Source organism: Apteryx mantelli, chromosome 3, assembly GCF_036417845.1.
Source record: "Apteryx mantelli isolate bAptMan1 chromosome 3, bAptMan1.hap1, whole genome shotgun sequence".
Lineage (NCBI taxonomy): Eukaryota > Metazoa > Chordata > Aves > Apterygiformes > Apterygidae > Apteryx > Apteryx mantelli.
The window spans coordinates 56190324-56217835 of record NC_089980.1 but is presented as its reverse complement, the minus strand read 5'-3'; the positions used below and the strand labels follow the sequence as shown (position 1 = coordinate 56217835).

Sequence of the window (27512 nt, the reverse complement as noted above, 5' to 3'; positions counted from 1 at the left end):
AAACTGGAGGGAACTGAGAAAGCAAGTCATTCTAACTGTCATCTGAGATGAGTTGCTGGAGAAAAGTTGATTATCCTGGGTTTTTGTGTGTGCGTGCTTTTTTTTAACTAGCAATGAGCTAGAGTTGAATAGTTAGGGCAGCTTCAGTGGTAGAGGAGATCAGCTGCATTCCTCAAATGATAGTTAGAGATATGGAGAGCAATGTGGATTCTGGAGACCAAACTTTGGAGTGAGAGGCATGGAGAAAGTCTGAACATAAGGGCAAGATCAAGCCTGTTGTAGGACATTAAGATCAAACAAGTTGGACAATGTTTGAGCAACCTCTAAAGTATTGCACAGCCAATATATGCAGAATGGCTTTTCCTTTTTCTCTATTTAAGAAACTGCATATTTAAATGTATTCAAAAGAAATTACATGTTGTAAATCACACCTTGGATAGGAAGTATCTTTTTCCCTTTTGCCCTGGAATTTGGCAGTCTTCTGTATTGCTTTCTGGTAGTCTCTACCGTATTAGGAACTACTATTTTTTTTTCCCTTGCATTACACATGCATTATTTAGTGTATGGTTAGAGTGGCCAGTGATGCTGCAACCCAGACCTGTGTGTGAGTGTATTTACTGTAAAAGGTGCCTCTTACTTAAATTTGAGGACCTGCATGACTGCCAGTTGTACTTCTGCAAAGCCAGTAGAGGGAGCAAAAAACTAGCCCAGCCCAGAGCTGATTTGGGGATTAGTGAAGCAATTGAATTTACTGTGTTTGAAAATGACCTTTTTTTCCTTGATCTTCGTGGAACAATGAACTGTTTTAGTGCTCATACTGAGCCATTCACAGGAGTTAACGTGTGCTAGAAATGCAGAGGTAGCAGTGTGTGTACCTTGTGCATATGTTTGCATATACAGTTTTGTTTTTCACTTTTCTTCCTTTTTCTAGGAATGGGCCTTAACAAAGGACAAGTCAGTGAAACACATGGATTTGTGCCTTACTGTTGTGGACAGAGCACCTGGTTCACTAATAAAACTTCAGGGCTGTAGGGAAAATGACAGCAGACAGGTTAGTATATCATGAATGCACTCTGCAAGCAGTGGGAAAACAAGGATTGTGTGTGAATGAGAGTGCAAGAAAGTGCACTGGTAACTGCATTTTCTGCTATGCCTTCTACTCCTCACTGTCTCCCTGTTGTTTGTGTGTGTAAAATTAAGATGTGTGACATCTGGGCATACCAGCTCCAGGAATATGCTTGGGTACTGAGCTTTTCTTTTTATAGGCAAGTATCCATGTTATATTAACATACAGAGCTGTTATCTCAAGATTGGATGTGTAAAGGTTCGCCCAACAGCATTCATGTGTAACAGTCTTCAGTTGTCATGTCTGTTTTTTGAAAAAAAAATATATATTCCAGAATGTATTTTTGAAAGGCCTCCTTCCATGAAGCTTGAAGATGAGGTAATCTGCCTCTCAGAGGAGGATGCTTTGGCTTTTCTTTCTCCTTTTTCAGCTGTGACCAGCCCAAATTATACATGAATGTGCATCAGCAGTAGTGGAAACACCTTATTTTACATAGCATTTGAAGTTATAAGAAAAGAAAAACACTATTGAAAATAGGGAGAAAGTGAAGGAATGAACAGGCTTTATAACAGCACTTTATTATTAATGCAGTATTGTTGCTTCATTTATTTGCCATGCATAAGTAAAATCACACTTGCAGAGTCATACCATCTTTTTGATCTAGTCCTGTAACAATTCATCTGCTTCTGCAAAGTCATCAGTTCTGATCTTCTGTCAGCTTCCTTGCTTCTATATCTCAGTATTTAAAAACAGATCACTGAAATGTTCGAAGAACATTCTCTCCATCTTACAGATAAGGAAGCCAAGGAAGAAGGATTTCCTTGATCAGGTTTAAAGGCAGAATGAGTCATGAGTATCAGAGAAAAGCTTGTGTGTGTGTGTGTGTCTTGTACTTGGGCTTATCAGTAAACACTGCTTTTCTGGACTCTGTTCTGTTATCCCTAGCATCACCTTGGGTAACAGAGCTTCTGACAGCACAGATTAACTGGTTGTCTTCCATATATTTGAAGGGCATCTGACTGATTTCTAGATCTCTGTAAGGTTGCCTTTGATTGTGCTTTTTGCTTCTTTATGTTCAGAATTGTACTGGTAGTGATATTGTGGATGTGTTGTAATTTTTTTCTTCAAATCAAGGGCTTCTCACACAGGCGTGCATGGTCTGACAATATATTTGGGAAGAACTCAAATGAAGAACAATGATTTGGTGTATTCTGTATCTAGTGCAGTGTTTTAGCTGAATGTGAATAGCTGTTTTTGGCAAGGCTTGTGATGGCTTAAGATGAGCCTTGAATATATACACTACATACTATTGTTGCAGTATTTGGAGCTCTCCCAAGCACAAGCTGGGGAAGGATATGAGGACTCAGACTTCAGAGGACAGGATGTGGAACTCATCCTTTTTTCTGCTTTTATAGTTTAATGTTTTTATTTTCTCTTCCAGAAATGGGAACAAATTGAAAGCAACTCTAAACTCAGGCATGTTGGCAGTAACCTCTGTCTAGACAGCCGAAATGCCAAAAATGGTGGTCTCACCGTTGAGGTCTGCAGTCCTTCTTTGTCACAGCAATGGAAATTCACGCTTAATCTGCAGCAGTAGAAGGACTCACATGCAAAATGCCATTTCAGTTCGTAGACATTGGGCAAAGTTTTGATTGCATTACTGATGTATTTCTTAAACTTTCCACGGAACTTATATACCTCAGTATTCCACCTTTATCTGAAAGTAGAAGAGCGCTGAAGCAGACGCCAGGGAACCAGGGGGACCTGGAGCACTGCAGTGACTTCACTGAACATGACTGCAGTACAGTTCCTGTTTGGTGTGAAGATTTTGACAGTTCCTTTCTGTCTTCAGTTACATACTTGCACAGCAGATAATTAACTCTAGGAACAGCTGATGTATAATAGAAAATGGATCTAAAAAAACACCTGTGGGGAACAGGGTGTGGGAGGGAGGGCAGGAAAAATTACTTAGGAGAAGATCACTTGAAATCTCCATTTGCTTAGAAATCATTGTTTGTGGTTTCCAGAAACAAAAGTGTCATTTTGAAGGGTTTTTTCCTGTGTGTACTTGGTATATTTGAATATGAACTTTTCTATGATGGACTCTAAATATAAATATATAAAATATATATATTGTCAGCTTCCAATGATTTATATCAATTTTATCATTCTATAATTATCAACAAAGTGATTGACATATACATATATATATATGTATATATATATGTATGTATATATATTAAAAAAAAAAAAAAAACAAAATTGGATTGGAATGCTAGGAGAGTGAGACTTTGAAGGTGCAGATTTTGTGCTGCTGAGTGTAATGTCCGTGCTAACACTGGATGCTTTTGCTTTGCAAACTGGATCTACTTCTTAACCCTTCACCCTCACTGGAGATCATGCAACTCAGGAGGAGAAAGAAAATAGCAGATCACGCCAGCAGATCTGCACAGATGGTTGCTCGGATTGTTTATTCCAGCTTGGAAATTCACAACATGTGGTCTGGGCATCTGTAAACTTTTACTTGATGTTTGTGTTGATCATTTCTGTAGTACTTTGTCTTTTAAACAAAGGAAGAAGTATTTTTAAAAAAACGCTGTATAAACAGTACAGATCTTTCACAGATGCAGCCACGTGGGTTCAGCACAGTTTTATGCAGGGCCTAATCAGAATAGTTCCTTTGTCTCAAACTCCCCTTTTGAGTTTTCAAAGTAAGATAAATAGTAACATTACTGTCTACAGATAGCACAAGACCTTGATTTTAATTTGCAAGGATGAGCAGCAACATAATATCTTTGAATTGCACTTGCTTAACTTATAGACCTACTACTGGGGAATTTTCTTGAGTTGTGTTCCTTTAAATGGAGTTTTTGAATGGATTCAGGCTTGACTCTGGAAATCAGTCTGAATACCAGCAGATCCTATATGGTGTTTTTAAATGTAGAAACAATGCATTTTACAGCTTAAGTCCAGTTGATGTCATTTTTATATTAAAATAATATTGTCAAAGTTGACCCCAACTTTGACCTGTGCTTTCTTAAGTTTGCATAGAATATATACTTTTTTTATTAAGCAAATGCTTCAGTGAGCTTTTACAGTGAAAAGGAGAGGTAAATAAGTAGTTCCAGCACTAATAAGCAACACAGCCTAGACACAAATTAGTGCAGATGTGCAGTGCCAGGAAATGGTTTTGGTAAGATTATGGATCTCAGAAAATGTAGATGATAAACATTTACTGTACTGTAGTATGCTGGTACAGTTTTTCCTTCTTTCTTTGTCTCTGGAAATAGAGTAGTTCCTGACTTTCAGTTTCCTTTGGCTGCATTTATACAGTAGGTGTAAAGGTGGTACTCTTGGGGGCGAAATGGCTTTAACTGGGTCAGTAAATGTGCCCATAAATATCTTGCATGTCTGAAGCTTTGACTTGCAAGTACCTGCATCCCTTTTGGATGGGAACATTAAGGGAAAAGGTTATATCCAGCTTCTCTCATCCATCATCTGACTCTTCTATGAATAATTAATTTTTCTTTTTTTTTGCTCTTTCACAGTGCACTTCCCCCAAACTTGCCTGTTTTAGAGCCCATACAGCAGATAAACTAGTTTTCAGCTTTTAGTCTCTCCCTATCTGTAGCCTTTTAACCTAGCTGAGAATTTGATGCGATTTACAAACTGCAGTGGATTTCTACTGCTCTGCAAAATAAATGCTGAAATATGGGCTCAGCAGCCAGTCAATTGTTTGCAGGTTTAGAAAAACAGAATTTAAATAAATAAATGAATAAAATCCATGCAGCTTCTGCTGTGGATATTTTCCAATTGCAACTTTGATCATAGTAAACATAGTACTAATTGAAATCAGTAATTGCAGCTCTGACCTGCCTCTTAACTCCAAGTCAGAATCACTAGTGAAATTCCCTACTCCACCCCTTAACCAAGTCTTGAATGTCAACGTGTATCATAGAAAGTAGAAATATTTCTCTAATTCCCCACAGATGCTGTGCATAGGGATTTTAATATAAGAGCTGTATGTTATAGACAGCATTACTTTTCTTTGAGAGAACAGATGAGAAGTGGTATCTTTTTGTTATGTTTACATGACAGTGTGCCAAAGTTATTTACTGTGATTTTAGGGGGTTTTAACGTTTAAGAAATCAGCCTATTTAAAAGATAAATTAAGAGCCCTTGAAGCAAATTGTGATGGATTCTTCTGAGAACTTTTCTTACTGTCTTCAGAGCAAGAATGGTAACATGTTTGTTTTGCAGATTTTCAAGACAGTCTGGAAACTTTTTTCAGTTGGTTTGAAAAGTCTGCTGTACAGAGCTTGTACTTTGTTCGTTTTATAGATGGAAACCATCCTTGAAAATTGTTTAACTTAAATAAAGAATGCTTTATAGAAAAGTTTGTGGTTGCTAATTTAACTGAGTGAAAGCAAAAAGTCTGCCTGGAGCTTATAAATTGAAGTGACTTCCAAATGCCTCAGTTGACTTGATTGTTTCATAAAGTTCCTATTTAAAATGTGTGTATGTATACCTGGGTGTATGCTTCTATTTATGAGGAAAAAATGTTGCTTGTATTTAAATTAGTGTGACAACTTAGAGGAAATTGTCTTATTTTAGAGCCTGTTTTCCTTTGAGTGAGTTAACCCTGACTGTAGTCACCTGAAAATACTGGTAAGGGCAGGCTGTTTGTTTTGTTTTGTTTTCTTTAGGCCTAATGTCAAGACTTCTTCTGTTGCCCTCTTCACTGTCAAACTACTCTTCCAAAATGGTAAGGCCTCCTGCAGCCTGGGGGGGCTCAAGGCAGGGGACTGCAGCAGCTGCTCTTGCAGCTCACTTGAGTGCCTGTCCTTGTCTGCTCCTGCCCTCCATCAGAGGTCCCCACTTCCTTAATCAGCTGTCTGTGGTGTGCTTTAAGCTGGATCTGAAATATTGTGTGTTAAATAAAACCCAAACACTTTGTAAAGTGTTGGTTTGGGGTTTTTTGAGTACTCCACAGGTCTAGTTAAGAAAGCTTGCGACTGAACTGTTGAACTGGCACGACTGGGTGGAGAGCAAATCCTGCATGGTAGGTGATGGAAAGCTGGGAGCCTGAGAGCCGGGAGAGGCCGGGTCTTTGGCGCTTGCTGTTGTAGGAGTGACACAGGGCAGTCCAGTGACGATCACCTAGGCAGAGGTGGGCTGCAAGCTAAGCAGGTAGGGAAGGGTAAGACCCTCTCCAGGAGAATGAAGGAAGTAAAAATCTTGTCTGTGACACTTCATTCAGCTTCAGAGGCTCCTCAAGTCGCTTCTTGGGACGCATCCTTTTTTCCCCGCTATTAATAGTACACAGGAGTAGGGCCTTTGCTCCTCTTCTAAAAAAACTTAGCTTTATAGTTGGCCTCAAGGAGATGACCAGCTGGCATACCATGCAGGAGCACTTGTAGGAAAGATTTAAATGCTTCCACTCTTTCAGTCAGATTGGTGGGAAGATTGTTCCTGTCAGGCTGGAGGAAAAGAGTTCTTGACTGCAAACTTGCACTCCCTGCATGCCAGAAGTCAGTAACTAGCTGGCACCTTTCAGAAAGTCTAAATGATATCAAATAGATTTTTTTTTTTTTTTTTTTTTTTTTTTTTTGGTAAGAGGGTAGACCACTGATTAATATTTATGCTTGGAGAGAATAAAATGGCCCTGTCAAACTGCTGTAAACAAAAACAACCTTCTGTTTACAGATGATATTTGAGAACTCGACTGAGATTTCTCCATCTGGAAGGCCACTTGACACCTATGAGCTGACAGGTAACAAACATGTAATTACAACAGGCTTCTGGCAGTAGTAGCTGTTAATCTAATCCGCTGTTAAATGTAGATGTCTTTTTGTCCCATATCTCTCTGCCTAGAGTCTTACATATTTTCTGTGGGTACTCTTCCCTGTAAACTTCTTAGTGTAAGTATCTGGACTGAATGAACTGTCTAGCAGATTTTACTTTACTTCTGACCAAAACTCCATTGTTTCTTTCCTCTTATTTCCAAATATAAAGGTTTTCCATTCAGTGCAAGTTCTTTGTTGGAATTTCAGGTCATGCTTCTTAGCCTGATGTTGCTTCTTTATATGCATAGGTTTACCCTGCTTGCCTATTGTCGTGCATAAAATCAGATATATTTATACCTTTTTTGTAATGGAATATTGAATATTTCCTCTTTGGGCATTAACCAAAATGTTTTTTAAATGCAGAATTTTCAAGAAGATGCCTAAGTGTGTTTGGGAAAGTAGTAGAATATTGAGAGAGACTAGAAGTTTATAAACTGCTTGAAATAAGGACTGTTGTCTGGTTTGAGGTGGGCCTGGGCATTGTGGTCTGGTCTCTGCCTGGAGCTACTGCCATAACTTTAGTTATTTTGAAAAGTTAAATTTTTGTATACAAATATCATTGTCTACCCTCTCTTACTTGGATTTATATTAAATGTAGATACACTATAAATTAATGTGGTCTTGAGTCACATTGAGTCACATTGTCAGTGTCCTCATCCAGCCTGAAATGCAATGAATAATTTCATAGCAATAATTTGTTATGGAATACTCCAGCAAGAGGCTTGTTCCTGTCTAGAATGATTTCAGATGAATAGAAATGATTGAAAAAATAGTCTGGGATAATAGGCCGTGATTACAGAATGAGCACAAATGTCAGAGTGTATCTTTTGTTAGACTGCACATTTTATTTACAGCTTAACATCCAATAGCTATTTTAAGATCCATTAGTAATCAAGCTTGAAAAAATGGGAATAAAGTCAGTCCACAGATGTTCTCTCTGTACAGGCTTCGAAGAGGTTGTCTGAATGGGTGCAAAATACCCTTTTTAACTTGATTTCTTGCAACACAAAATCATATTGTTGCTCTGTATGCAGAAAGAGAACTGCTTGAATTCATGTCTGTATTTCTACCAAGCAGATATCTTTTCTAGGTCTTTTATTATTATTATTATTATTAAAAGGGGCCTGTTCCATATTGTTTAAATCCCACCTTCAGTGACCTTGGCTTTGTAGTAAAAAGTGGGTTAGAAAATGACTACAGTGTGTCTGTGTTTTGGTTGCACGGTGAGCACGATTTCTGCAGAACATTTTTCTCTTAACTTTTGTACCACCCTTCATCCTCTCAAGCAAGTTGTTTCTCAATTGGAGGTCAGGGCTCTGTCACTGTAAGAGCTACAAAAACCTGGAAAGATGCTGTCCTGGTATCTTGTTGTTTAGATAAAAAAGTGGAAAGAAAAGTGAAGTGGAAGGGTCAGATAAAGAGGTGCACAGTGAGGAGGGTGTAGAGAAGTAGCTGCAGAGCTAAGTCTCTTGCCTCAAGAAACTCAAGGTTCCAGTTTTTTCTGTCTGGACTCCTTAGTTTATATTTTGCTGTGTAGTTCCTTGTCTAGCTGATCCAGGCTTTAACAGGTAGGAAAACACTGAAAGTGCGGTCAGGAGAAAGGGAGGAGAAAAAAGCACAATAGAAACCTTAGGCTTCCTTTTTCTAGAATAGCATCACTTACACCATGGTTAGCATGTCAGTAAATTCATAGTCTAAGGTCAAATGAGATCCAACTCTTCTGCACTCTGCAGCATAAGCTATAGCATCTTCAACAGTGATATTTGTGCCATGTCCTCCAGCTTCTGCTTGGATATGACCTCTGACAAAAGCACTCAGCCTCATTCCAGGCTGGATGTCTAGCTTCAACTCCCAACTATTTTGTCTGCTAATTAATAATTTTGCTGCTGAAAATGTTTTCTCCCATCAGAGCTTAAGAGTTGATGGCATCAGACTCTATAACTTCTGCTTTTATAGTCTGAGCCTCTTAAACTGGCTGAGAAGGAGGTTTTCCAGACCATCAGTTGTTCTTGCAGTGGTTCTCTGAGCTATTCCCAGGTCAGGTATGGGATGGTAAGGAACGAAGGTCCTTTGTAATGGAGTAAAGGCTCCAGTGAAACTTGTCTTTGCTCCAGCAGAAACAGGATTGGACCCTTACAGCTGTTACTTCTATAAGCTGCCCACTGATGCTTATCACACATGTTGGACTTTAGGCCTTGCAATAAAGACAGATAGCTTCTACACAGTGCTCTGCAAGGCTCTGAATCAATAATCCTGCTGGGGTAGATCTTAACTTCCATCAGATCCAGTCCAGCAAGATAAATTTGTGTGGCCTTTAGGTCATAAGACAGTCTTTTTTTGTGTGTGTGAAAGCAATAAACAAAGCACTTTATCAGGTGTCCATGAGCAGTGTTCACAGGCTGCTGACCTGAACTGACACTTTTGAGAATCTGTCAGTTTGCTTAGGGGACAACCCAAAAACTGTTTGTCCAGCTGGAATCTCTGATCTGTTGTGGTTCTTCTTTATTCAGAACAGGAGTATGTAGTGGAATAGATAAGTGTTTACACAGTGTGCTATGAAATTTTGAGGTGTGGGGAAAATGGAAGGCGGGAGGCAGACATAGCTAAAATGCAAACCAAGAGGCGCAGAGCAGATACCATGGGCCACTTTCTACACCTGCTCCTTTGATCCTTCATCAGCAAGGAGCAGGGACCTCCCTGCTCCACCTGATTTGAGCTGGAAAGCAACGGTTCCTGTACAAGAGGAGGTTACCTGGTGAACACTAATGAGAAGATGGATAGGGAACAATTTAATGCATTGTTCATCCAAAACAGTGAATGAAAGGGCAAAAAAGCATATAATCAGGTACCATGTTTAAAACAAAAGTACTTCACACTGTTGGTAATTACTTCTGGCTTTAACATCCAGGGAGTATGTATGATTCCAAAAGCTAGTACACTCTTTTACAGCATGCACCAGGAAGTCTGTCAGTCAGAGGCTGATAGAAGCTGGGAGAGCAGGTGGAAGAAATATTACTCGGTGGTGTTCTCGTTGCTTTGATCTTTCCGTAGGCATTTGCTGTTGTTGGAGCCAGGATATTGGATTACATTGTCCTTTGGACCATGTTAGCTAACAGTTTCCAGCTGAAATGCCCTGAGCAGCTCACACCTGAAGCTGGACGAATATGAATACTTGAATGCATAGCAGTTTAGGTAAGCAAGTGTCTCCAGGAAGGTGCAAGGTGGCAGTGCCAACTGAGCATACCCAGAAGTAATTACCAAGCAGCTGATGTTTAATGTGCTCTTTAGGGAATCCCATCTCCAGCTCTTGTTTCAAACATTACCTTTCTTTGCTACAGCTTACTTAAAGTGGTCTAATTAACATCTTGCCTAAAATGTGAAAAGGGTTTTGGTTGATTTTATAAATGTAAAAGGCTGCAAAAAGACTGAAAATTTCAGACTCTTTTTAGAAAGAATAAACATGAAAACATTCTAGAAAGGGTTAGGAAATGAATTTTTGTAATTATTAATAGAAGTCATCTAGTGCCTTCAGGGATCAAGTTCCAAATGCCATTTTAAGAATTTCCTTCCTTTCCAAAACTGCCACAGATATAAAACCATAAGAATCAGGATTTTCAGTATTGTCTTGGGTGAAAGACAGCATCTTCAACATTTTGGTGACGCTTCATTCCACAATCCCTGAGGGCAGTTTTTGAGAGCTCACATAGCTTTTTTCACTGCGGAAGTCTTTCATGGACTTTCGAAAACATGCCATGGAATTTTCCATTAGCCTGAATGTAACAATCTTGGTGCTGTGCCTGAATTTAGACTTTTGTTTGCAACTCTTGGAATAAGGCTTGTATGATTTGATGAATATTCTCACCTGGCACAAAGGGGTCCAGGTCTAAGTAGCCTGAACTCCATTGCAACATAAATGATGATGAAAAGGGGAAGTGGCTATCGCAACCTGAAGGCTCCTGCATGGTGTGACATGTGGTGGGAACCAACCCCACCATTTTTCTTAGTGTCAGTATTTTACTTGTTTTGTGATCCATTTACATGTGGGTGAAAACGCTTTCTGGCAGTGAAGCTGAGGATGTGCTCAGGCTGCGTGAAAGAGAACTGAGCCTGGCAAAAGTGAGCAATGCTTTTGAAGCAAGGACTCTTCAAGTGATTTTCCTGAAAATTAAAAAAAAAAAAAATCATTTTGAGATGCTCAGTTTCCTCTCAAAGTTGCTTAGGCCCAGCTAAATAAAAGGTCATGGGGAACAAAGAGGTGGGTCCAAATCCATGTGAGCTGAACCTGACCTTTTAGCCTAATTCCCCTCTACTTGCCCCCTTCTGCCTTTGTCCAAATATTTGAATTGGCTGTGGCATGCAGGTAGGCCTCTCCTCCATCCAGGAAGGCTGGAATAAGCGTAGTTGCAAACATGTTCTATACATTTCGTTGAGTTTGGGTTAAAGTGTCTTAGGAAAAGCTCTGTTAATGAACTGATCTCTTCTGTTTTGTCAGGGACTGACTTTCAGGGCGCAGGAGGTTACCACCCTTACCTGCCAGGATAGGTTTGAAGGGGATATTAGTCACAAAGAGGTTTTCTGAGCATAAGGCATCCATAGAGAAAATCCTTTTCTGTATGGCTCTCTATACAGTTCTGTTATTTCGGTGTTCATCTAAACATACCAATCCACTGCTTTTTTTTTTTTCCTTTATCTGTTGGAAGTGGCCTTTTCTGTCTGCACAGACCAGCTACTGTTTGCCCAACTCCCCCAGCAGGGAGAGATTGAGGTGTATTTCTTGTTGGCAGCTCAGTTTTCTTTGAGTCAGTGCCCTGGAGCATCAGTTTCCTTAGGAAAGCCAGAGACGGCAGCAGGACAAGTTACCTGCTGACTCCCTTGTTCCAGTTTCCTCCTTTTGGCAGAACACAACTTGATTTTTTTTCGCGATTATTATGGGCTGTGAAGAACAGCTCTTAAATTAGCCCTGAGGAGGTGGAAAGGTAGAAAGCTCACTGTGGGGAGTTTGGTTTGACGCAGATAAGAAGCACAAGTTCTACCTGACTAGACTGAACCATGTCATATGCAGAGCTGTCTTTAGTTTGTTTTTGTTGTTTTAATTAGCTTTTGGCAGCCACACCAAATGCAAATTGTGCGTCTTTTCACAGCTGCTGCTGCAAATTTACAGCATGGATCTCCAGCCAGATCTGGACTTGAACGGCTCAGCTCCACGCAGGGAGCATCCTGCAAAGCCCAAGGCCCATGTCAAGGTACCTAATGTCTGAAATGTCTCCTGATACTCACTCTCATTCACCCTTTCCCGAAACGCTCCCACTCCACCTTATCCCCAAAGCTTTGTGCAACTCCAAGCAACCTACAAACCTGCTGCTGTTCTTGCTACTTGCTTGCAATGCTCGGGTGTCGTTTTGCCTGTGCCATGTTCTCCTTAGCGGCCCGCAGAAGCAAGCACATGCACAGCCCCTCCGGGAGCCAAGAGGGGCCGAGTCGGGGCCCCTCGGCCTCTGTGTGCTGACGTGCACCTTCATGGTAAGGGGTCCAGTCCAGCTGTGTGACACTGGCCTCGTTACGGTGCCTCTGGAGGCGCCATCCCTCTGCTGGAGAGGGGCTGACGTGCCCTCCACTGAATATCTCAATCCCAAAGCCTTTAAGCCCTGAAGGGTTAGCAGGAGAGGAAGGGTAAATTTTCCATGGGCCTGTAAATCCCCTAGGCTTTAGGTGTAAGATGTTCACTGTTTGCAATGAGGGAAGATAACTTTGCAGCCACCCATTTTAAGTAAATTTGCAATGACTTCCCCTTACTGCCTCAAGGGCTGCTGTCTTAAGACAGAGCTGCACATACATTTATGAATGCTTCAGCCTTTGTGTAGGGTCCCAAAGAACAGCAACAGCAGTGAATCTCATCCACTGCTGATTTTCATCAACTAAATGAGAAACTGGGTTAAGCTGCCTCAGGCGATAAAACACTGCAAGCTATGGTGAGGCTGTCTTTGCTTGAGAAGCTCTGTCAGCTGGGAAGGGGCACTGTTGTCTTGCAGCATTGAACCTAGTAATGTTATAAATAACTCCTCATTATTTAAAAAAAAGAAAGAAGAGGGAGGAAAAAAGTGCTTGTTCCTCTCTTTCTGGTCCAGTTTTATCCATTTTGGCAGCTTTGAAGCTATTTGCTGCTTATTTGCAGCAAGAAAGCAGCACAGGTGTTTGCTCTGCAAGGGGAGTGTTGGTCAGGACCAGCAGCAGTAAAACCGAAGAGAAGACGGGTAGGGTGAGCACACAGAAGAAGAGGGAGTTGGTCTGGGCATATCTGGTGGTTAAACCTCTGCACAGGCATGAGGTTGGGCCCCCCCTGTGTAGCTGTGGGGCAGCACTTCCAACACAGCTGAGGTAGGGGCTGTAGCAGGTGAGGTCCCTCAGCCAAGTTTCATTGGATGCCTGGTCTCCCTTGCTCAGAGGGTGCGTTTCCTCTCTCATTGCACAAGGACAACCCTGGTGGTAAGTGCCAAGAGTGAGACCAGCATTCAGAGGCTTAAAGTGAACATCCCCCCCTGCCCTGGCCAAGTCTTTTGGTTCCTGCAGGCAAGGTCTCTACTGTGACTGTCCGGTCATTGCTCTTGCAGGCTGCTCTTTTGGGAAGTAACTGGAGAAACATGCATCCCAGTGCCTTGCAAACTGGCCACAACAAATGGTTTACAACTAGTCTGCTGAACCACTGTGCCTCCATAGATGTTTTCATTGAAAGGCTGGTGATGTTACTGGGTAAATCATAAGAAACATGTTGTTCAGTGGCCTGTGGTACCAAAAGCTCAGGAGTGTCTTTTGTTTATTGCACAAGCAATGGAAAAGCTGTTGGTAGCTCCCACTGAGTCTGTTTAAGCGTCCACACTTTGTGTGCATGCTGGGAGAAGGTAGATATATTCTGTGCAATGGAAAAGGAGGTTCCAAAATCAACATGATGCACAATGACTTGAAATTGGCTGCTAAAATTGACCCAGTTAAGAGAGAATACTGCTAAATATGGATGGGTTGTTTAAATTGTCTCTTTACTGCACTGGCCATGACTACTGTAGGGAATGCAGACATTTAGCAACTGGTGTGAGCACAATAGAGTTTCTCTAGTGCAATCTTGGCTGCAGCAACAAAACATCACCTGAATAAAAGAAATAAAATCTCTCATATTCTAATATGTTTATTAAACCCAACTTGCAGTATTTAATAGCATTGATTCCACAGTCTACAGCCAACTGAGCAGTTTCATCCATGTTTGGTTTAGCAAATGCTTGATGTTATTTTGTTGTCCGGAAAAACAGTAACTGAGGAACCCAACAACAGTATGTTTGAAATTGCCTTTCTGAACAGAGCTGTGCTCTATCTGCTCTGTATTAATCACTGGATGGGAATAAAAGGGGTGATTATCTGAACACAAAAATGTTTTGCTAACCTAGTTGTTGGGATATCTCTTTCCATCCAGTCTCAGAAATATCTCTGTACGAGGTGATGGTGGGTTGCTGGGCACAGTAATGAAGAGAGAAATGAAGAGAGATGTATCATGAATACAATGAAAATGGGGACTAGGAAGAGCATGTACAAAATGGAGGAAAGCTGAAAGGTAAAGAAATACCCTTTGCAGGTGTTGAGGGGGAGAAGTTCTTCTGTGGTTGGGTGGAGACACAGTTGCTTCTATTTGGGGACCAGGTCTTTCAGTTGAAGTGATCAAGAGACAGGCACACATATGAACTAATATACATATGTATATCTCCCCCGTTTTGGTGTTAAAAGGCTTTTGGATACAGATAGACTAGTAGCCAACTAACCTTTCTGATTGCTGAGAGTGATTTGTAATTTATTGTAGCATGGCCGGCTGCAGATGCTAATCTCACAACAAATTAAAGAAATGTCTGTCCTCTCCCCAGATTCCTTCATAACTTCCAAATTTTGTAGATTATTATTTGGCATCATTACAGCTGGCTGCTGGAAGCTTGACAAGTTTTTCCCTTTTCTAATTTTGTGCATCTGTCCAGAAGAGTTTAACATGTTTTGATTCACCGTTTCCCTGAAGGATATGAGGCAATGCTGTGATATAAGTTCTGCTTTGTTGTTCTTGGGGAATCTGAATCTGGCAGAGGAAATATCTAACCTTTCATTTAAGGTTGATATCCAGCCCAGAGTCAGTGTACCTGAAAATGAGCACATTTTGGCTTGTTGCACCTCAGTGTGTTCCTGTTGCAGTTGGTACCAGCTACCTCATGCTCAGTGCTGAGGCAACAGCTATGCTGGGGAATATGAGCTTGTCTGCTTAGGGTTGCTTATTGTCATTCAGATTTGTGGACCATTAATTCCCAATGAGTCTTAGAATTTGCTTTGCCACTCTTCTTGCTTTTTGGATGAAGAATGGATTTTGGATTCCCAGGCTGTTGATCTGAGACCTTTTAACAGGAAACAAATTCTGCAAAGAAAGGCTAAATAGAGTAAAATACATGAATTGCATGCCAGCATCTCTGGTGACATCAGTGCAGGCACTCCTGGGAAGTCCCATTCAAGTCCTGACCTAGGGAAGGGGGAAGGGTTCAGAGGGACAGAGGTTTGCAGGAATCCTTGGGGCCAGGGGGAGAGCTAGTGCCTAAGAGGGCTTGTGACCTGTAGCTTCTGGACAGCAGTGGACATAAACAGGAAGGAGAGGTTTTAGGCTGATGAGGCAAAAGGGTTTTCTGGCAGGATGGAGGTGTTTTGCTTGGAGAGAGGACAAGGTCACGAATAGCCCTTTGGCTAAGCAGGCAACAGGAGGCCAAAGGGAGCAGAAAGGAGAGAATGAGGGAGTGCTCAGTCAGAGGAGGTATGAAAAACAGTGAAGTTGGGGAGGTGACATATAGTTGGGGCAAAGTTGCTCACAGTATGATCCAGAAGGGCCCTGTGTGTTGTAAGATTTTTTTTTTTTTTTAATGTTGATTTCAGTTTGAGTCCTGAGTGTTGAGCTCCTCAATTCTCATCACCATTTTTCTTTTGTTGTGTTAAACTCTTAATTTCCAAAGATGAAACCATTACTGGCTGGGCATCTGACCTGGCCTGTAATCTAAGGAAGCTGGAGCACAGACATCTGTGAAGAGAGCTGAGATGGCTTTGCTTTGCAGGGGTCTGATGAGATGTGATTCATTAATGTGCATGAAGTGCTTTTGCCAGTCTTGGATGAAAGTGTTTTAAAAGTGCCTGTGCTTTGACTTAGTGATCATTGGGTACATCTTTCTCTGTAGTGTCTGTGACTTTGCATTTTTCTCTCTCTCTTCCTCTCTGGGGGCAGAGGGCTAAGTAGAACAGCACAGTAGAAAGCACTGCAAAATGGAATGTTAAGTTTGGCTTAATTAAAAAAGACTGCATTGCTGGAATTATTAGCTGCAAATTCTCTTGAGAAAAATTTCATGGGAGATTGAGTTAGTACAGGCCCTGGCCTGATCTAAACAGATGGCATTGTTTTAAATGACAGCGCTGAGGTTATGCATGTGTATGTGTCTCGGTGTTAATCAGATCCTGGATTTTATGATTTCACAAATTAAATTCCTTGCTTTATTCAATTAATGTTAAAGATTTGCATTGCTGCTTGCAACTCTGATTATGTAGCCTGATTACACACAGCATTAGCTCAGGTCACGGCATGTCCACGGACCAGGGAGTAAAGTGATACCCTGTTGGGGAGGGTAGGAGGAGGGATTCTCCAACCATAATAGTCGCTGAATTCAGAGAAATTCCCATCTGGTTTATGACACAGTAGAGCATGGCTAGTGCATGGCTGGTCACACTGCAGGGGCCTGTCATCATCATCTCTTTAGACTCTATATGTCTGTGGATGTACAGAGTTACCTGCAGTAGCCCGATGTGTGTGGATACTTTCACAGGGTGCAGTGCTGCTTGGATATTATCTTGACTCCAAAGAGCAGAGTGATCTGTCAGCGCAGGACTGGTCTCATGCTAGTGAGCCCAGTCACCTGCCAGGGCTCATCAGTGCTCATCCATCACCCTGATGTATCTGCACACTTCCAGCCTCAGCGCTGGTCTGGGATGAGCTCTACTGTGTGGTGCAGGCAAACGCTGCTGTTTGATCCCTGATCTTCGGTGATGTGATGTTTCAAAGTAGAAATTTGTGGGATTCTCCCCAGTTACCCAGCAGCGACCACTGTGGCACAATGTGAACAAAAAATAAAAGGTATCAGAGGAGAAAAAAGGGACCTGTTTTCTGTGGGAGCTGATTATATGAAGTGTCCAGACTGTTGGCTTTAGACCACATTAAAAATTGTCTTTCTGACCAGCAATTAAGAGTTGTCAATTCAGCTATGTCGATGACAGAAATGTTGATAGGATTTCTGAGAGCTTGGAGGTGTTGAACTTGCCAGAATCTCCTTCCATCCTTTTATTATTATTTATTTACTTATTATTTTAGACAAGCTACTTAGGAAAGATAATAACCTAGTAGAGGCTGTGTCCATTGAGATATTATGTAGCTAAGGTCAAGGGGCTTGCTGATGGTTGCTTCTGCTTATATTTTATTTTCATTGAAAATCTGGATGTTTCTATGGATGACTTAGATGCAAACTAAATTTCTTTCTGTGGAAAATACCAGTTACTATGAAGAAATATCCTAAGTAGTGTCCCTAGTGTGTTAGAGATTAGACACCTGAAACATCACAGCAAGAGGTCAGTGTTGAGCCATGCTAGTACACACCTTGAGGATCAACTGCAGCTTGTTCCCCTGTGCAGGGCTCTACCATTACTAAGGTATGACGAGCACAAGGCTAAGGTATAGGGGAAATCTTTATTTTCACTGCTGGCAAAGACCCATTGTAACTCCACTTACATCTTATCCTGCAAGATTTCTACTCTCTTTGTGGAATAAGGTTTAAACATGCTCCCATTAACTTGTAGATATGAAGCTGTAAGACAGAGGTCATCTGCAGGTGATAGTGTCTAGTTCTGTCTGCAAACACCACGCATTTGGCACGCAGGTCACGGTTTTGGTGGGTACCCTCAGTGGTGCAAACATTTCAAGGAAGAGTCGGAGTGATAATACTAAAGGACTGGTACTCTTCAGTACAGACAACCATGAGACCTGGGCCAACAGCTTGCATCCTTGTGTTTGCCCCCTCACTGCTCTGGTGATGCAGTGCTGCTGGGGTGGCTGGGAAACTGTGTGTGTGTGTGTGCGCGCATGCATGTGTGTGTGCACGTGTGTGTGTGGTGGTGGCGTGGGAGTCCCCTTTTCTATGTCTGTGAGCAGACCACATTGAAAGGCTTAAGCACTCGCTTTTTACTTGTTTTTTATGAAGCAAACACCCTTTATACTCAGTGAAAGGAGAGGCTGGATAAAGATTTCAGGTTTTTGCTTCTAATGGTCTTAGAGTGAGAACATGAAATTTCTCTAGCAGTGTTCTTGATATCCTTTCACCTATGCACACAAAGGATTGCCAAATGTCTTCCCCCAAAACACTAGAAAAGAACAAGACAGAAAAGCAACCAGTAATATATCTGACTGTATTTCAAAGTTGTTGTTGATTGTAAACAAACTTTGTTGAGGAAATAAAATCACATGACAAGATATCAGAGTGATACTATAAATCCATTTTGTTGTTATTGTTGCCACACTTCACATTTTTGGAACTCAGAATTTAGCTCATGGTGTACAAAATCTGTAAAAATTTATTGCAAGCGTGCCTTTGTGTAGAACAAAACCAGTGTCACAAAAGTAGTTCCCTGTCCCATGCAGAAATACAGTTGTGGATCACTTCCTGCGAAGAGGTCACGCACATGTATTTCCTGAAAGACTTGGCTGTTATAAAATTGCTCTGAAAAGTTTTGAAAGAAAACAGGGAAAAAATAAAGCAATTGCAGTGTATGATTTAACTCTAGAATTTACATTTCCAACAGAAGTCTGTAGAATTGTAAGGAATATGGAACTCTGCAGCAAAATTGCATTCGTTTATGTTGTGAGCACAACCCAATGGAGTCATTTTGAAAGCACTTGGACAGCTAAGGCCTATCTCTGTTTGGTACAGTCACTTCATTTGATGAAATATAAGTTGCACATTTTAAAAATATATTTAAAAAGAATGTAGCTGGGAAAATTCCTTTTCTGGAATTCCCATTGTTCCTGTTTCTGCGGTGGCATTTCTCCAAACTGTCATCTCCATGCTGTGCCAACATGCAGCAGTACTTTGACGCCAAGGTCTATGACTACTGAAGATGGATAGTATAAGCAAAGGCATGGAGTGAGGTGACTTATGATGGTTTATGTAGCTAAGACAGCTTTGCTGACTAGTTGTGTTAAACTTCCTTTTCTTTTAAATTCAAATGCTGGGACGGAGCAGGGGCAGTACACATGCTGGAAAGATGAGATTTAGATGTGATCGTCCAGCTTCTCTCCATTTGCATTCCCAACCTCTGAACCCTTCCTCTGCCTCCTCAAATGTGCAGTTCCTCTTAAACTCTTCATTACATCAGACTGTGGTGATTAGCTCCACCTATACTGTATCAGATTAATTTGCATTACTTAGTTTTGCTGTCTCTAATCTCACCCCAGAACATAGGGTAAATTTATTTTCAATTTCTGTATCAGAATGCCAGGCAAAGACTTGGCTTATGAACAGAAGAAACATCTCGGTTGCAAAAGTAAGTCCAATAGACTTGCACTTTGTTTTCCATCAAATGAGTAACTTGGTTTCATAGTGAGGTGTGAGTTTTCCAGTAGTCACTTTTTACACACACCTTGACACAGATTAATTGGAGAACACCAGCCTGAAGTTACTTTGTCACCAAGTGGGTTGGAATTCTGGATGGATGAACCTAGCGTACTGGGCTTTGTTTTATTGTTTCTAGGACTTTTGCTATTGGTGAAAAAGGGGAAATGCTCCATTTGAAATCCAGAGCACACTGTACAATGAAAGCATTTGCTAGCTTCTTTTTAAAAACAGATTTGCCAGGGTTATGGGCAAATTCTTATGGATCTGGCCTTTCCTTTGCCTAGCAGAGCTTAAGCTTTGCTCCTTCCAAAGTCCCTGTCATGACAAGGGTACGACACTAACTTGGCCATCTCTAGCTCACCTTTCCCTGAAGTCTGTCTGTCCAAGGAGCTTGGATCCCAAATTACACTCCTCTCTCTGCCATCTGTTTATCCAATCAGGTACAGGACGTTGCAGCCCTGCGTGATGGGGTTATGGTCCTTTACAACTAGGTTCTTCATCCAGATTCCCCAACACATTCAAGGATTGTTGCAGTTGCATCAAATGAGCACTTTTGCAGAGTAGTGTTTTCATGGATAAATTTTTTGCGCTACACATTTTATGGACCACCTTGACATCAAATACAAGCAATTACAAAAGGGATTTTCCACTTAAGGTCTTTTCATGATACCTAATAGTTGTTCACCAGAACCATCAGAGTGGTGAGAGTGGAAAGGGGTTTTAAAACAAATACACAGAGACTATGTCAAAAGCCCCTCTGACAGCGATCTAGAGCTGACAGCCATTCTAATGGGGAGCACTGGGGATGGTACTGCTGATATCTGTCTTGGGCCCATATGAACCTGATGGGGCAACACTAATGGGGTGAAACAGGCAACACCTTCACAGTGATGGCAATTAGTATAGGTTTTCAGAAACAATACCCCATTTCATCTGGAGAACTGCAAAATAGCAGAAAAAGTCAGCAAAGTAATGCCATAAAAATAAACTGAAAGGCCAACTCTGTGTTGTCACCTCTTCCAGACTGACCAACAACTAGCAAGATGATTTGGATATGGTCTAAATGCATGGAATGGGGAAAGCAAAGAAAAGCATTATGTCAGGAAAGTTCATCACAGCTAGATTTCTGAAGACACAGAACAATCTCCTAAGAAAAGAAAGAGACCCAGCTGACAAAGCACAAATATTCTTAACCCTTCCACAAGAGTGAGATGATGGTACAGGTTTTTTTCCAGCTCTAGTTCATAATGCTTCTGGGAACAAAGAAAAGTTTGGGAAGAAATTTTACAAGAAGGAATATATATCAAGTAGCACTGTTGATAGGCTTGCATTCAAGCAGATGACAGGATGATCTGTATCATATCATACATATCGTAAGTATCCTGGTTAATGGCAGGCCAAATATATATGTGTTTTCAACTTGCAGTAGAGTTCCTTGCCTTTGTAAAACACTGCTGATGTTCCTTTGACATTTGAATGTTCATTTCTCAACCAGATTGAGATGAGTTCTTGTTGTACAAACAGCTAATCTCACATCAGTCCTAGTAGCAAGAAAGCGCCATAGCAAACTCCATAACAGAGATAGATGGAAGACTCTTATTTAGTCTAAACCTAGATGACTTCTCTTAGGATAGTCACAGTAATTATTTCTGCCTGAATTTTGCACTGCTTATTGAATTATAATGGAGCTTCAGATTCTCCATATGTCTCCTCTAAGCTTTTCTACCTAGATTGGGCTGCTACATTTTATCCAGAGTTTTCTCTTACGTTCAGTGCAACTTGGTTTTGACTCAGACCTATAAGGCGTAAAGAACATGTGATGCTGAAATCCTACAGCCCTTACTCCAAAACAGGGTGATGTGTGGTGTGCTTTCAGTTCTAACTGTAAAAAGTGCATTTGAACAAAAAGCAAGTCACTGAAAATTCAGAGCATGGGCTTTATCAGCAGGAAGCGCAAATTCCCCTTTCCAGCTCCACGGCATGTTTACGTGTGTTGTGCCTCAGTGTCCAATTATGGAAGGGGAAGGTCCTATTTGAGGAGCATTATAAAGGTATAATGACCTCTCATGAGTACTGAGGTTGTTAAAGCACTTTCCAATCTTGCATGGAAAGTAGCACAGAGATGCAGAATTATCAGTGCAGCATAATCCTCCATTCATCACTAAAATCAGCTCTAGGACTAGTGGACTCTCTTTAAGACATTTAAGATTGAGCTAATGGAGGCTTCTTTCACTACCCATCAGCTCAAGACAATCTATTAAATAAATGTTAGAAGAAAAAAAAACTCTTTGACGGAGGTGGGGGGAGAGGGGAAAGCCCTGTAAAAGTAGCTGAAGGTGAAGAATGAGAATGGTGTTTTGAGTTGCCTTAATGTCAGCCTGGAAACAACTAAAGCAGTTTTTCTACAGGAAGTGTCTTACAAAAACAAAGTTTTACCTATCTGTGACACTGAGACTTCTATAAATTGGGGGTCTAGGACTACTTTTTAAATGAAAAAGGGCTGGAGTTAGAGAATAGGAAGGGAAATCAGAGAATAGATTTCATTAAACTGTGCCTTCATGTAGTGCACAAATGGGCTGAAATAAAAAGTGGCAGAGTTTCTGCAAGCCCTTGAAGCATTTTTCAGCTTGGACAAAGACAGCAGTGGAAACCATTTCACAGGGGCTTTTAAGCTCTAGTGAGTGTTACATTACACACTGGGAAAAGACTGGTTTTCCAAGAATGGATTATGGCGGGACATAAATTCCTTGAATGTAGTACTGTGTATAGAAGGTGGTCGGTCTCACTATGTTCTCAGTTCTTTGAAACAAAGTTTGCATGCTATGGATAAATAAAAGTACATATTGAATGAAAACCCAGTTCAGCAGGAGAGAAATAAACCTCTCAGATCCCTTGTCTATTCCAACTTCATACTTTTTTCTTTCTGGAAAAATTCAGAGAAGTTCCTCTGAGCTGGTTGGTATTTCCACTGTCTTTTAACTACTGCTGAGCTTTAAGATCTCTTACCCAGATTGTCCTAAGGATACAAAAGAAATTACTCTCCAACTCGGTATCATTTCACAAGCCATTACACAACTAACATACACACATGCGCACACACACTATAACTAAACATTCCTGCACTACTTTGGGACTAAACTCCCTCTTTTTTTTTTTCTTTTTTTTTTTCCTTTAACTAGAGGGAAGCTCTAGGCTTATAAGCAGGTGGGGAACCAAATCTTTAAAAGCCAGTTTGCCGTAAAGGAAATATTACAGAATCTGAGCTGTAGTTAACAAATTTTGCTTTTCTAAAATGAGTGAAGTTCTTCCTTAATTACTTTGCCTAGTTTGTAGTAACTTAGAGAAAGTGCAAGATGCTTTTTTCAATATGGAGAAACCCTAACTTTTCCCACCCCTTTCTCCTCCTCATCAATAAATGGAGAAGTTAAGGTGGAACAGTCGTCTATGGATATAGATTATGCTTTGGTGGCTTTTATTTGTTAGCTTCAAAAGGCAGAATTCAGGTATTTTGTATATATAAATATATATAAATATTTTTGCTTATTTATGGAATGCTTGTACATGTTTGGGGCACCAGCTCAAAGTGATGCAGAATGGTTAAGGCTAAGGAAATTAAGTTCATTGCAAAGCTATAATTTTTGTCTTTTCTCCTTTACAAAGGAGACTAAAGCATCTTCCCTGTAATAGTCAGCCACTGTGTAATCCCCTGTCTACACCAATTCTAGGGAAAACTACTCAGGACCCAGTCCCTGAGGCAATAAGCTTGGACCTCAATAATTTTAGCTCAAGTAAACCATATAATTAACAGAAGAAGTTAGTGGAAAACCAAACATTCCAAGGCCTTGAGCCTACTGTCACCTGAAAAAGAAAAGGCATTTTCTGTAGGGGATGGCCAAGATCCAAGCCTTTTAGCATATACAGACGTGCATCAATTGGCAAAGGGCCCTAGACCTGGCTCAGTTGGGTATGACACAGACTCAGAAGTGCAAGGTGGCTCCTGGGAGGTCCTGCAACCCTCTCCAGCTCTGCTGGGGCACATGCACCTTGCAAATGCACTGGCATTACAGGGGAATGCAATAAAGTTGCATCCAGTCCCTGCAGCTACTGTTCATTCAGGCTGTCAGAATAGCAGCATTCCAGCCAGACCTTTCCTCACTGCCCTAATTTTGACTCCCATCTTAACTTACAGGACATAATGAACTTGTAACTACTCTCTCTGTTGTAATATAGGCCGGCACCGTCTGAAGCAGGGAGCTAAAGATAACCTGCCTTCAGCCACCTGTGTGGCATTTCCTAGGAAAGGAACCTGTGGGGTATATATTGCTGAACTTTTTTTTTCCCCCCCCCATGCCTCTAGCCCCTCTCTGCCTTTGAATAAATCCTTGGGCTCCTAGGCAGCCTGGCATTGCCATGGTCTAGAGCAGTACAAACCCTTCCCTTCTTTTGGAGGCTAGCAGGCCTGTCTCATACTCATCCCCTATGTGGAAACCTTGCAGGCTGAGAAGAGAAAAGGGGTGCTTAGGTTAGTACTGCGCTGCTGTACGTTGTGTGGGTGGCAGGCAGAGCAGAAAGCATGGGACAAGCTCCAGGTTATTCTGCAAGTCACTGTGGAACTGGGTCTTATTCCCTTACTTCTGCTTAAACCAGATGAGCGCTGTTTAAGTCTACTCCTAAAAGTAAGAGTTCGGTGGAAAGAATGGGATGTCAGTGCAAGAATGCTCTTTGGACTAGCCAATAATTTACTAACCACTGGTGGATTCTTGTTCTGTAGTAATTTACATAATATGCATTTGCACAATGCCTCGGCATACCTGATAGCCCTAATGATGAAATTAGGGGAGTTCTCAAGTTCATGTGTGTTTCCCTCTATTGCCTTTTGCCAGAAAGATACATATAACCTGGTGAGGTTTACACTGATAAGGAAATAAAGCAATCACTCCATTCCTCTTGAAGCAGCCTGAGTCATTCTTCTGTAAAACACTTCAGTAAATGCCAAGCTTGGGGAACTAAAACAAGTCAGGTCCTTTAAGCCCAAACAGACAGCATCCACCCTGTCAAAGTCTGACCCTGCATCCTTCATGCAGAGAAAGGGCTTTGTTTTCAGCAGAGTGGGTCCAAACTGTCAACAAAAAGTAGCTATGTAGTTTGTGCCCTGTAAGTTAATGCAATTCAGTTTGTTTCCATCACTGCTAAGCTTTAAACTATAGAGGGTGTTTTTTTGTTGATTGAGTTGAGGGCCGCAAATTGATAAAGTGTAGAGGGAAGGGCACTGTTTCATCTCTGTGTCAATTCTTGCCTGTTCCAGTCATACCTCTCTCTTCATTGTTTTCCCAAGTGTTAGCAGCCTTCAGATTCCATCAAGAGCACCCAGCCATGGAGCTTCAGCCATGGGCACCGGCTCATGACGATGCTCATCCTCTGCAGTGTTACTCAGAACAGGCAAACTGTTTGGGTTTGCTCTGTTTCAGTGAGATTTAACATCTGTTTGCACCTGGACTTTTTTCTTTTTGTAAAACAAAACGCCTATGTTATTTTGCTAAACATGTAATCTGTGAAATTACAACTACTATGACAAGTCTTGAATTCTAATGAGAAGAATTCCTACAGAAAACCCTGCAGTGATAATGCAAAACACACTGCTATTAGTGAATTACTTTGTTCCTGCCAACTGTGTGCCAGATGAAGTTCTAAAGTGAACCAAAAAAGTCTTGACATTTACAAAAGGAAAAGAAAGTTGTTCATAAAAACCTAACAGTCCATCTCATTAGATTTTTAAGCAACATTTAAGATACAGCTGAAATCAAGAAAAAATTTAATTGTTATTTTCTGATTTCTCACCTGTATATTGACTGTGGAAGTTAAGGTGTGAGGCAATATTACTTCACCCACTGTTTGTTTGTGCACAAAATAAGTTTCATCCCATTAAAAAAAAAAAATCAGTATCATGTTTTCACATTTTAAATTCACCGAAGTATTTGGTTTCTCCTAATTTTGCTCTTCTAACTGGGATCCAATTGCCTTACATTAATTAAAAAAAAAAAAGTCTTTACCAGTTCTTGGCTGCCTGCCTTTAAAAGTTTTGTTTGTCAAGACGCTTGCTTAAGTGTTTGTAAATCCGAACTGTTTCTTTTAGCACATTGTGAGGACAGCAATGATTCCTTACAAGGTGGTAGCTGCTCTCAACCACAGCCCATGGTACAGACTTACATTGCTTGTCCCAGAGTCGAGTAACTCCAACTAAGGTATAGCGTTTTCTGTAATGCTCACCTGGGACTTCCAAGCTATGTCAGCTTATGACAAGCTCTTAGCCCAGGAGGAACTTTACAAGATGACCCTGTTCAACAAGTAGTACTGAGAAATGACTAATTTAAGTCCTTTTCTGGTGTACAGATACCCACAGGGCATTCACATATGCAATTTTGTGTCAGCTTTTCTTGTGGCACTTTCTGTAGGACATGTTTACATCCAACTGCTACTAGGAACAAAGGTTCCACCTCTCTAGTGACATCACTTGGCATTTTTGGATAAGGACAGCACTGGTGGTGTCACAAGTTCCTTTACCATTCCAGATGTGGTATTTTTGTCTGCTTACCCTCCACCCCCTGCCTGTGCCACAATGAACAATGCGTCAATGGGAAGGTGAGGTGTCTTCCAAGCCCAGAAGCTCCTTTACAAGTCTTTCACCAAACTGTGCACGGCTATACCTTGTCACATGATAGGCCTCTGACATTTTGTAGAGGATGTAGGCATTGTTTATAGTGATGCTGATGGCAAACCAGAATACTTGTTGCCAGGTCTTGTTTGGTTTATGAGAAATGAAATACCTGTAAAGTCAAGAGAAAAAGGGGTGAGGGGGAAAGCATTCAGTCAAACACTTTCAGCTGAGAGGCAAGAAATAACCCATAGACAAAGAGTCTGCAGTCCCAAAGAGGAAGCAGGCGCAAGACTTTCTGCCAAATGCAAGTATTGTCTACAGGAATTTTGTACAATATATGTGACAGCTGTTTATGGTTAAGTTGTTTGTCTCCTCATTTTTGGAAATTTCTGAGAGCACTCCCTTGCTCTCAGAACCAAAACCTCAGCAACACTATTACCTCTGTATCACTGCATGTAAGCAAGAGTGCCAGTACAGGCTCCTAGTGACAAACACCCAAACGATGGGAGCTGCGGGTCTGAATCTCTTCAGATTGTAACTTAAAAAAAAAAAAAAAAAAATCCGCAGGCACATTAGGTTACAATTTAGGCAAGACTGCTGATGCTTCTCCTCTCATTTATCTCTTTTGCAGGCAAAGAATGATTTCTGCTATTGTTAACAGCAAGTGGGAGGATGTGGGGGTAGATCTAGAGCGTGCAGTGCTGGTATGTGGAACATCTCTCCATAAGGCAGAAGAACTAGGAAGGACTGACAACCTTTTATTTAGGTTCTGACTAATTCTAGGACTACCAGAATCTTCTCCTCAGTCATATGATTTCCCACTTTTCTACTTTCACTTTTTAAATATAATTCTACTACATCATCTCTTTTTTTCTGTATTTCTTCAGATCAGATTCCCAACATTGGTCTCCAGCAACTGCTCCTCCTTTTTTATTTCTTCTTCTACTGAATTCTTGCTGCCTTGCTAAGAACTGACTTAGAGAATCCTTGCTGCTTTGTCTGTCTCTTCTCAGTTTCTAGTTCTTGAAATCTTCTGCACCTCATTGCTAGTCCCATAGCCATGCCTTCCCCATGACTATTCTTACTTGTTTCCACTTCTCCCTACTACATTAAGAGCTAACAATGAGGACCCCAACTGGAATCCAGGAGACAAAAGATCTGCATTCTGCTCTCACAGCTCATCTAGATCAGCATTGCATCCAAAACTGAACATCCTTATCTTCTGGTTCAAGGAG

The 27512-nt window shown here is 41.1% G+C and overlaps 2 protein-coding genes across 2 annotated transcripts in view; one reads left to right on the top strand and one right to left on the bottom strand.

The window, feature by feature from the left end:
• The window catches only part of GALNT2 (polypeptide N-acetylgalactosaminyltransferase 2), a 101562-nt gene extending 98369 nt beyond the window's left edge, over positions 1 to 3193 (top strand). The window contains exons 15-16 of the mRNA XM_067293429.1: positions 932 to 1051; positions 2508 to 3193. Of these exons, the coding sequence (XP_067149530.1) occupies positions 932 to 1051; positions 2508 to 2663 (276 nt within the window). The 3' untranslated portion in view covers positions 2664 to 3193. The remainder of the gene's footprint in view (positions 1 to 931; positions 1052 to 2507) is intronic.
• Positions 3194 to 18403: 15210 nt separating this feature from the next.
• Positions 18404 to 27512, bottom strand: part of PGBD5 (piggyBac transposable element derived 5) — a 77644-nt gene continuing 68535 nt past the window's right edge. The window contains exons 7-8 of the mRNA XM_067293428.1: positions 26215 to 26446; positions 18404 to 18728 (exon numbers count right to left, since the gene is read on the bottom strand). Coding sequence (XP_067149529.1) covers positions 26251 to 26446 — 196 coding nt within the window. The 3' untranslated portion in view covers positions 18404 to 18728; positions 26215 to 26250. The remainder of the gene's footprint in view (positions 18729 to 26214; positions 26447 to 27512) is intronic.